The sequence below is a fragment of the Diabrotica virgifera genome, chromosome 10, assembly GCF_917563875.1.
Source record: "Diabrotica virgifera virgifera chromosome 10, PGI_DIABVI_V3a".
NCBI classification, from domain to species: domain Eukaryota; kingdom Metazoa; phylum Arthropoda; class Insecta; order Coleoptera; family Chrysomelidae; genus Diabrotica; species Diabrotica virgifera.
Window position 1 is genome coordinate 114173754 of NC_065452.1, and position 12483 is coordinate 114186236.

The 12483-nt window shown below is 33.8% G+C and overlaps 1 protein-coding gene across 2 annotated transcripts in view; it reads left to right on the forward strand.

Moving 5' to 3' along the window:
• LOC114340241 (ubiquilin-1) overlaps nt 1–12483 on the forward strand; it is a 66866-nt gene that overhangs the window by 31576 nt on the left and 22807 nt on the right. For both annotated transcript variants that reach the window (XR_007701185.1, XM_050663680.1), the window contains exon 3: nt 9039–10258. Coding sequence is in view for 1 of the 2 variants with exons in the window: in XM_050663680.1 (XP_050519637.1) it covers nt 9039–10258 (1220 nt within the window). In the remaining variant the exon portion in view is untranslated. The remainder of the gene's footprint in view (nt 1–9038; nt 10259–12483) is intronic.

Here is a 12483-nt window from a genome sequence, read left to right on the forward strand (position 1 = left end):
CTGGAGGGATTCAACATATATACTGATCGGTGTGGCAGCTAGTCAATAGGTAGAGGACACACCTTACTAAACGCTCTCTTCACTGAGTCCCTTGTAGTCTTTACAGTCACCACACGAACTATTTTGTCCTTGCCAGGATGCACCTCAATAACGCGGCCAATCGGCCACTGGTATGGGGAAACATCTTTTATCAACACCATGGTACCTGGCTTTAACTCGCCAGTTGAAGATTTCCATTTACTTCTTGCTTGAAGAGACTGCAGATACTCTCGATGCCACCGCTTCCAAAAATGACAGGTCAATTGTTGAAGTCTTTCATGAACTTTGAGCCTGTTTGCCGGTACATCATCAAGTTGTCTTTGAGGGAAACTGGTTAGGGTTCGTCCTATTAGGAAGTGGGCTGGTGTTAGGACTCCTAAATCATCAGGATTTTGGGATAAAGGGATTAATGGACGGGAATTAAGAATCGCTTCAATCTGAACCAATACTGTATACAACTGTTAAATGTCAGATGAGCATCCCCAATTATTCGCTTAAGATGAAATTTACAAGATTTTACGCAAGCCTCCCAGAGACCACCAAAATGAGGGACTCGAGGAGGTATAAAGTGCCATTCTATTTTATTTTCGGCTAAAAATGATTTAACTTGTGTGTTATTTGTGGAATCATAAATTGCTTGGTACACCACCTTAAGATTATTTGCAGCACCAACAAAGTTGGTAGCATTATCAGAGAAAATGTCGCTAGGCAGACCTCGTCGCGAAATGAAACGCTTTAAAGCGTCCAAAAACGTCGTATAGGAGAGGTCTCCTACTAACTCGAAAGTGAGTGGCCTTGGTTGTGAAGCATACGAATACGCATAAATATGCCTTTACTAATTTTTTAGAGCGCAATTTACCGTCCTTTATCGGCAAAATCTAATCCAACCCTACTAAAGGGATGAGAATATGTTACTCGGGAAGACGGAAGGTCTCCCATTTTTGGAGCCATTAGGCGTTGGTTTGACTTATAACAGATTAAACACTTTCTTATTATGCCTCTTACCACGGTTTTGCTGTTGAAGAGCCAAAATTGCTCCCTCAGACTGCATAAGACTGCCTGAGGACCAGCACGTAACATCTTTTGATGTTGATATCTGATCAATAGCTTAGTGAAATTGTTTTTGTCGGACAATAACAAGGGAAATTTTTGTCTGTAGGGTAGGTCAGAGTTTTTTAATCTTCCGCCCACTCTTAATAAATTACCTTCTAAAAAAGGATCCAAGGATAATATTCTACTTTTCTTAGGCAATACATTCCCGGAATTTAACGCATCGATCTCCTTGGAAAAATCTTGTCTCTGTGCCAACATGATTAACGCATTTAATGCCCTATCTAACTCAGCAATTGTTAGAGGACCCGTTAATCTAGACTCGCGATTCTGAGCGTTGTACCTAAATCTAAGACAGTAGCCCGTAACTCGCAATAGCTTTAAGTATGAGGAATAGCGTTCCAACAAATCGAATTCATTTATAGTTAAAAAATTTAACGTTTTATTTTTCCGTCTTTCTGGAATGTCTTCAGTATAAACTTTATTCTGACGAGACCATCTTAAATGGGACGTTCCCAGCCAATCAGGACCATGCCACCATAACTGCGACGAGGTTAATTCCATTGGGCTCATTCCACGTGAAACAATATCAGCGGGATTTTCTGGAGAACGCACGTGACCCCATTGCGATGCCTCTGTCAACTCTTGTATAATAGAAACACGATTGGATACAAATGTTTTTAGATCACTAGGTTGCATGGAAATCCAGGCAAGCACAATTGTGGAATCAGTCCACAAATACGTGGAGGATAACTTCACGTTTAAGGTATCTATCACCTTTTTCGTTAGCGTAGCTGCCAGTACAGCTCCACATAATTCGAGTCGCGGTAAGGATATACTTCTGAGCGGCGCGACTCTGGATTTTGAGCATAAAATGCGAGAATAATAGGATTCATTTTCGGTTTTTGAGACCAAATATATACATACACCGTAGCCTGCAATAGAGGCATCCGAGAAGGCATGTAATGTAAATTCAACTGCGTCCACCATGCTTACCTGCCTTGGTATAGAAATTTTATCAATATCCGACAGCTGTTTATAGAAATTAATAAACGATGAGAACAAATCAGCTGGAACAGTTTGATCCCAATCAATTTTTTCTTTCCACAGTTGCTGTAGAATTAGTTTGGCACGTATGCATACTGGATCTATTAACCCTAATGGATCAAATATTTGCGCGATTGTAGATAAAATAAATCTTTTAGTAACTCGCTTATGTATACGCTCGCTAAAATTTACCGAATAACCTAATTCATCTTTATTGGAATCCCAAATCAAACCCAAGGTTTTTACTGTTTTGTCGTCTGTAATGAAGTACTGTGGTAAATTTATATCGTTATCACCTTCCAAAATTTTCTGGTCATTAGACGCCCATTTACGGAGTATAAAACCCGCATCTGACAGCATGGCTGAGACGTTACATTTAAATTTCTGGGCTTCCTCAATCGTAGAGGCCCAGTGATTAAATCATCCACATAAAAGTCCCTTAGAATTATACGACTCTCTTCGGGATATTGCTTCGAATTATTTTGTGCAATTTGATGCAATACTCTAGTTGCAATAAATGATGCAGGAGCAGTGCCATACGTGATAGTATTAAGCCTAAACTGTTTAATTTCCTCGTCAGGATTAAATCTCCAAACAATACGTTGCAAATCGCGTTCGGATTCGTTTATGTTTACCATACGGTACATTTTTTCGATGTCACCCGTAAATACGTAGTTGTGACAACGAAATATAAGAAGAATAGAAAAAAGTTCATCTTGTATATTCGGACCAGTTTTCAAGACATCATTCAGCGATAAACCGGTAGAAGTTTTAGCAGATGCGTCAAAAACCACGCGACACTTCGTCGTTAGGCTTGACTCTTTAATTACACAATGATGTGGCATATAATATTTTATGTTAGACATTTCGTCACTTTCATTAATTAAGGACATATGACCCAATTGAATATACTCTTTCATAAAGGAATGATATTGATCTTTTAATCTTTAGATAGGCGTTTTTCAATACTATACAATCGACGTATTGCGCCATCTTTGGATTCACCCATTTTGTTTAATGTTGCCTTGATAGGCAGACTGACAATGAATTTGCCGTCACTACCTCTAGAAGTAGTTTGTTTGAAGTGCTCTTCGCACTCTAATTCTTCTTGGGATAGCCGAGTAGTAGTCGGACATTCCTCAAGCTTCCAGAATTTTTCTAGCTTTTCTTGAATATCAAGATTTTTTATGTGTATATTGCATATATTATTACAAGAGTTAAATAAACGTATAGGTCCGGAGAGTATCCAGCCAAGATGCGTCTTCTGGAGCACGGGCATGTTCTTGCCACATTTTATCTGGCCAACACACATTAGTGACCAAAATATACTAGCACCTAACAATACCTCAATAGGTTTAGATTGATTAAAGTCAGTGTCTGCGAGTTGAATATTTTTAGGAAAGTTGATGGCCTCTCTGTTAAAAATATACCCGGCAAGTTGTCCGTTATTTTTTCTAACGCCAAAAAACTAAGATCTGCATGAAATGACTTGTTCATTGAATATATTTTCGCTTTAGGTGAATGGTTTATTCGTACCAACTTTTTACTTTACCGGACGTAGAAATATCTACGTTAGATTTATTAAGACCTAGTTTTGTTAGACAATTATAAGTCATGTAGTTTGATTGACTTGCGGAATCTAGAAGAGCTCTGCATTTTACAAAGCATCCACTTTTATCTTGAATATAAATATTCGCAGTAGAGAGTAAAATATATGAATTTGAGTCACTACTCGCTAGCACTGTTTCATTAGTTGGAAAATACAACTCATCCTTATTTTCTAAGCTTGAAGAAAACAGATTTACCTGTCTATCACTTGAAGTTTCTTCTCCAACTTCAGTGCTCGTCGACGGATTATTTTGATAGGTCGATTTTTCTAAGTGTAGCAACGTGTTGTGATTCCTGTTGCATTTGCGACAATCTGCACTTCTACAATCCTTGTTAGCATGGCCCGCTCGCAAACATTTAGTGCAAAGTTTCAATTTTCTAATTTCCTTTATCCGATTGTCAACAGTAAGTTTTAAGAGACCTTGACAATAATATATTAAATGAGATCCTTTGCAAAAGCTACATATTTTATTATTCTGTTGAGAAACATGGGTATAAGACCTATTTTTTGACTTTCTAACTTCTCGAGAGCTTTCGTTAGTAGTATTTGATTTGAATTCTAACATTTCCAAAGCCTGACAACGGGTAGAAAGAAATTTAATGAATTCCTCATAAGAAGGCAATGTGGTTACTTCTGATAAAGATAATTCCCACTCCTTTCTTGTTTTATTGTCTAGCTTGGATGACACGAGGAAAATAATTATAGAGTCCCATTCCTTAACGGACTGCTTAAGATTTTCCAAGGCACGAATATTTTTTTGTAAAGTATCTAAGAAATTTCTTAAGTCTTCCCTGGATTCTTTATTTAGAGAAGGAATTTCGAATAGAGCCTGTATGTGGCTATTTATAATTAAGCGCGAATTCTGATATCTCTGGCATATAAGGTCCCAAGCTGCAGAGTAGTTTGCCTCGCTGACCTGCAAGGATTGAATTGTTTGTAGCGCTTCTCCTTTTAATGAAGAAGAAAGGTAATAAAACTTTTGGATGGATGACAGATTTTTATTAGTATGAATAATATTGTTGAATGAATCGTAAAACTGCATCCATTTTTCCAAGTTTCCGTCAAATTGAACTAAACTGAGGGGAGGTAATTTAATATTTACAATTGGATCAGTCATTTGAGACGATTCTGATGAAAGGTGTGAACCGCTAGCTATGGGGCCACCCAAAATTGAACGAGATTTTGAAACAGCTGCATAATATGCCGATTCAAAACTCTCTCAGTATTGTGATCTTCATTGTCTACCAATGACTCTAAAGCTGACTGACATATATCAAATTTGCTTAACGTCTCTTCAACCTTTTCGAGCCTAGCCATTAGCTTATCCTGATCCAGCTTGTCTTTATTACTTGTTAGATAATTACTGAACCTAGTTATCTGACCTTTTAAATTTGCTCTTTGTGATTTTAGCGACTTAATTTGATCGTCAGCCATTTATTATATAAAATGTATTATTTGTATATATCGAACAACTAAACTAATGTATGAATAGTTTTTATTTGCTTTTATTTTATATTTTTATATTATATTTATTTTATTTTATTCAAATAATCTCAACTTAATTAAGAATTATTACGGGAAAAATGAATCAAACAGATTTCCTAAGTTTTTATTTTTTGTGCACAAACGTGCAACGTCGCAATAACTCGTCAAACTATTTTCCCAGTAGGCTACCGCGAACCTCTCCTATTTGCGCATGTATCTACCTCCAGCGTGGCCTCGAATGAACGGCAAACGGCGTATGAATCGCTCACGCGTATTAAAATAGATCCGATAATGCTATGCAAAATTATTATATCAAACAAATATTAAATACCTGCAATAATAATCCACAATAACTTCACAAGATTCTATATGCAATTTGTATGACAGAGTTTAAAATATCGTAATGCTTTTCTATTTAATATATTTTATAATATAAGTACATGCAACGAAATCAAAGATGGATGCCAATCTTTACGTTGAACGTGCAAAAAATCAATAATATCGATTTATATTGTTATATTGGTTCAAATTGTTGCTATCAAGGCAAATTTAGGAATGTAAATGTGTAAAAGGATGGACTTACCCCCTGATTAGTGATAATACGGCAATTTTTATACGGCTTCTTGGCGGCAAAAATGCGGCTATCTCAGGTGTGCAAGTCACTGATTTCACAAGTTTAAATTCGGCTACGAAGACCAATGAATGGGTATATAAATACCTTATTCTTTTCTCTCATCTCTTCTTTTTTAGTACAAATAATTGATTTAGCGGACTGTATTTTTATTAAAACAATAATTACAAAAATTATTACAGAATTACGTTTGATGCTACCGCATCGAAAAGTCTTAGTTGTTTTCTTCTCTCTTCTTGTCTGACACGACGCGCGCACTTCAGACGGCCGAAAAACGTCACAAATATTTCGCGGCGTTGCCACTTTTCACTTTGTTCATGGAACTGAACAATTTATATATCGTCGGCTTACTGCCAAAACCAACCAACTCCATTTTAAAAGTTTTGGGAAATCTTCCTTTTAAACTTTAATTTGAAACTGAAAATCAATTAAAAAAATTATTTAATAACTGAAAAATATTTTTGTCATATTTTTCAATTATTAAATCATTATTTAAATTTAGACGATTTTTCATTTCAAATTAAAGTTTAAAAGGTAGATTTCTCAAAACTTTTAAAAATGGAGTTGGTTGGTTTTGGCAGTAAGCCGACGATATATCTCATTATTTATATGAACATTACGCACACTTATATCTCATTATTTATATGAACATTACGCACACTTATACATTATTGAACATTGCGCACATAAAAGGAATTAAAAGAATTGCTTGCGGAATTTTTCCACGGGCCGGATAAAATAAGCAAAAGGGCCAGATCCGGCCCGCGGGCCGGCTTTTGCCCACCCCTGCCTTAAAGGGCTTTTTAATAAAAAAAATTTATACCTTTTACAAAGGATTTTTTTCTAAAAGATGAAATATCGTCTAGACTGAATAAATACAAAGAACGAACATCAGTTCATGACAATCTGTTCATAAGAAACCTATTCGATCAGCCCTTAGAAGATAGAATATTGAAACGAATCTGGCCAGAAGACGTACTTGAGTAACTGTACGGAGAGCCATTGCTGAATGGTACCCGGCAGCGTATTTCCGTTTACGTGTTCATTTCAAGACAGTGCGGTTTTGAAATAGACACCGAAACGGTACTACATATTTAGTTCCAAAAAGGTGTTGATTTGAGAGAGCCAACCTCCGAAATGTGCACGGGTTTGTACCGAAACATGTGTAGTTGGAATGCTACAAACAAGTGCATAGAACTGGGTCTATTCGTTGCAAGTGCTGTTATCAACTATCCTACACCTATACGATTTGAGTTTCGCAAGATATATGTTTGTCAGCTAGCAGAAAAGAACAAGTCAAAAAACAGAATAAAAGGAGCAACTAGAAACTTCAATTGTAAGGCAGATATAAGTATTAAATTGTTGAAAGCAACAAGCAGAACTGTAAAAACCTCACGTAAATGTGGCTCAGTCTTAGTCTACTACGTTGTAACGATACAAAACAGTTATTTATATCATATTTTAAAGCTGGCATGACAGCTGCAGCAGCAAAATCATATCATGAATTCAGTATTATGGAAATTGTAAGGAAAATGTTTATGTGATGTTAGCTAATGCTCAAAAAATCCTCTTGATCGTCAAATAAGTTATTTGTACGAACAATGGCGACTAAAAAATTACGGTAGCAGAGACAGTATGGATATATTAGAAATTTTAAGAATAAAACAGATAGAACTTCTCGCACTCAACATTAGATTGTTTGTTAAGGAAGATTCTATTATTTGTGTTTTGGTTACTCCAATAATGCAAAGAGTTTACTTAGCTGGGTTAGCTGATGAAATGGTATTCATCGATACAAGTGGATCATGTGATCAAACTAACACGTGCGTAACTTTTACATTCGCGGCTACTAAGGTTGGTAATATGTTGCTCAGGATAGAGACCGATGGAAGGAGTTGGGAGAGGCCTATGTCCAAACGTGGACGATAGAAGGCTAAGAAGAAGAAGAAGGTTGGTGCATTACCTATAGCTGTAATTTTATATACAAGTCAATCACAGCATAATAAAATTATACTGTTGCTTTTCAAACAGCTGAACAATAATTTTTCAGCTGAAACTAAAATATGTTCTTAATACAATACTAAAGTTTTATTGTGCATTACTAAAAATATATACGTATCATATTAGTTTACTTTAATACAGGATATTTTGGTACTACATACTTCGAGTTTTTTGAAAATTTATAAAGGAAAATAGAAGGAAACTTTGGTAACCAAATTATTTTGTTTCGACAGATCCAACGAATGATATTTGTTATTCTGCCGATAGGAGCCACTTGTGATGAACAGTTCAAATAAAATAAAATAAAGTTACAATTTAACACGTATTTGTGATAATTTTATGCGCGAAGTTCTTTTACAATCCTTTACAAAATTAAACGTCTTGAAATGCACACGTGTTTGGAAGCATATAAGCTCCGCCGTTCCCGTGTCTATTTCAAAACTACCCTGTCTTGAAATGAACACGGAAACGTAAATACGCTACTCGGCACTTGCATACTACAAAATATAAACTATTTACTTATTACTCTACACTCTAAATGTTAGTGTGGAGTGGATGGTAAATTTGCAATTAAATACAAAAAATATTATATTATAGTTTTGTCATATTCATAAGCTTTTTCTTGAATCGTTGTTAGGATGAATGTATTGTCTGTAGTGGCTCTGTTTGGTCTCAATCCATTTTGATAATTACCGATTATATTCTCGGAGTATTCTAACTATCTATTACCAGATACCAAAGATAATACCAGAAAGAATTTGGTATACTACATTTAGCAATGGAATTGGCCTATATATTTCTAGCATTTCCTCTTTATCTTCTTTCTTATAATATATGGGTTGTCTACAGACATCTACAGACATGGTGGACATCTACAGATTCCTCCGGCATTTACTCCTTGGCCCATAATATTATTAGATAATAAATTCTTCCCCAGAGTTCGGATCTGTGTTATACCAAGTGTAGGTGATTTTTCAAAACCAGTTAAAGTGCTGGTTACCAAATTTTATATATTCAAATTTAATTTGACTGACAATACAACAAATACACAGAATTTTGCTCTGTACTCTCATACTTTTATTGAAATTTTTAATCTTTTCAAAAATTCTCTTTCACACAGCAATGAGCTTACTTACTAATTTAAAGGCAATACTGAATAATACATTTGTATTACAGATCCATATGGGGCTTTTTCCAGATTCAATATGCCAAACCTTGGCAACCTAGGAAATCTTGGGAACCTTGGAAATCTTGGAAACCTTGGAAATCTTGGAAATCTTGGAAACCTTGCGAACCTTGGAAACCTTGGAAATTTTGGAGGTACAGATGGCCTAGCGGATTTTACTCGTATGAATAGACTTCCAAGTATGCAGAGCATACAGAATGAAATCCTTCAAAATCCAGAAACTTTGCGGAATATTCTAGATAATCCTGTTGTGCAAGGATTTCTTAATGACCCAGAACACATGAGAAATTTAATGACAAGAAGTCCTCAGATGCAAGAATTAATGGAAAGAAATCCAGAAATTAGCCATATGCTAAATAACCCCGACCTTTTAAGACAAACAATGGAATTGGCTAGGAATCCATCTATGTTACAGGAATTGATGAGAACTCATGATAGAGCTATTAGTAATTTAGAAAGTATCCCAGGAGGTTATAATGCTCTACAAAGAATGTATCGTGATATTCAGGAACCAATGTTATCAGCTACCACAGAACAATTTATTAGAAATCCATTTACTGGGTTAGTGGATAACACATCAACAAGTAATCCTCAACAAGGTCGTGAAAATACAGAACCATTACCCAATCCATGGTCACCATCTCAACCAGCATCTGGTGGTGGGGGGAACAGAACCACACCTGCTAACAATGATACAAATCCATTGGGAGGACCTTCAATGGCAAGTTTTTTTCACAACCTTGCAACTGTCATGGAAGGCGGTAATCTAGATGATCCTGAAATGCAATCTTTCCTTAATATGTTTGTAGAAGATCCTGAGTTTTTAGACTCTATACTGCCTAGAAATCCGTACATTCCTTCTGGAAATTCACCATCAGCAGAACAATTGGGGAACTTGGGGAACTTATTACAAAATCCAGATTTAGTTAATATGCCGACAAATCCTGAAGCTGTAAATGCCTTTAATCAGATTCGAGAGGGCATGGAACTACTTCGTCAGACAGCACCAAATTTTTTGAATGCACTTAATATTCCACCAGGATTTAGACCACCAGCAACAACCACTAACAGCAACAATAGTACTACCAATACAACCAGCACTGTTAATAGCACCACCACTGGAACTACCACAACTACAACTCCATCTAGTGGACGCACTAATGTACCAGCTACAACTACAACTGGTACTTCCTCACCATTTAATGCAGAGGTAAGAAATTCTATTTTTATGATTTCCCACTTTTGTTCTTTCATGTCATCCCTTATTAAAAACAATTGCCTGAAGTATATAAAACATGAATAGAACACACATCAAAAATGCCTGGAACACAACTAGATTTTGTGTCATTTTGGAACTACTAAAATGTTTTATTTCATTAGTAGTTCCAAAATGACACAAAATCTAGGCATCGGATAAAAAAGTTTATTTGAAGAAAGTGTATTTTTTTTCTTCTTAATGGCGGTACAGGCTCGTTTTTTTAATATTGTATTTAATTACAGAGTAATTTCCACATATTAATATATTTTTCAAATTGGGCTCTGTACCGCCATTCTTTATTATACAGGGTGCGCCAAACCTCTGGTCTTCTTTGATTACGGCTAAACTATGAGATATACAAAAAAATGTTTATAACAAAACTAATGTGTATCAAAGAGGTCTATAATTTAAAATTATTTTTAATTATACAGGGTGAGTCAGAACGACGGTATGAACCAAAGTTGTATTTTTTTAAATGGAACACCCTGTATATTAAATCATTTTTGAATATATTATTTAAAAATATGAAAAATTTGTATAAGGTCTTATAGGCCTAAAGTTAATAATTTTCGAAATATTTACATTTTTATTGAGAAAAATGGTAATATTTATAGGGTTGTGGATTATGTTTCCAAGGAAATAAAAATTTAGGTGATAGGTCAAAGTTTTTAAAATATAGTGTTATTTTTAAATAATTTAATATTTTTTACTTTTAGCCATAAAATATACAGTGTGATCACTATTTGCAAATACAAAATTTTCTCATTTTTTTTAAATGGGACACCCTGTATATTAGTTTTGCGTTTTGTAGTAAATATTACAACCTTTCTTTTGGTATAAGGTTGTATGTACCTAGCATGTTTCGTTTTGTAGATATTTTAAAAAAACTATAGATTTTACGTGTTTGCGGATTTTTTATTTAATTTTTTTTTGCAAAAAAAATAATTATAATCTGGTTTTAGAAACATACACTAAAATATAAAATATGAAAATAAAAACGTAATTAAAGATTAAAATAAATCGTATGCTAGTACAACTCAATTGAATTTAATAACTTTAAATTATTTTACAAAAAATATTTTACCATATTAATGAATGCATAAAATAGTTACTAAATTAAATAAACAACCAAATTTTAAATCAACCATAGCAATTTTTCTACTACAGCAACTTTCCTGTACCAAATTAATTGTTAGTTAAATTGTATTTAGTTAAACTTTTAAATTTACTTACATACATCTTGAGAATATAAAAATTATTATAAAGTATGCTTTGAAACAAATGAATGTTAAATGTATCATCCAAATTATTTATTAATATAAATAGTATTTACTGGTGTCACAAAAACTGGTAATACTTTTGTAGTTGAAATTTTGTAACAATTTTTTATATTTTAAATTTTAATTTTTTAACCGAAAAATGTTTGGATATGACATTTGTTTTGGGCGAAACCATTAGAAATTATTACCAGCTTTTGTGACACGAGTAGGTACATAGATACTATTTACTTCTTAATATACTTCCATAACGTTCATTTGTTTCAAAGCATACTTTATACGTTCTCAAGATGTAGGTAAATTAAAAAGTTATTAACTGATCTTACTCGTAAATACAATATAACTAACAATTAATTTGGTACAGCAAAGTTGCTGCGGTAGAAGAATTACTACGATTGATTTAAAATTTGGTTGTTTATTTAATTTAGTAACTAATTTATGTATTCATTAATAAGGTAAAATATTTTTTGTAAAATAATTTAAAGTTATTAAATTCAATTGAATTGTACTAGCATACGATTTATTTTAATCTTTAATTACGTTTTTATTTTCATATTTTATATTTTAGTGTATGTTTCTAAAACCAGATTATAATTATTTTTTTTGCAAAAAAATTTTTAAATAAAAAATCCGCAAAAACGTAAAATCTATAGTTTTTTTAAAATATCTACAAAACGAAACATGCTAGGTACATACAACCTTATACCAAAAGAAAGGTTGTAATATTTACTACCAAACGCAAAACTAATATACAGGGTGTCCCATTTAAAAAAAATGAGAAAATTTTGTATTTGCAAATAGTGATCACACTGTATATTTTATGGCTAAAAGTAAAAAATATTAAATTATTTAAAAATAACACTATATTTTAAAAACTTTGACCTATCACCTAAATTTTTA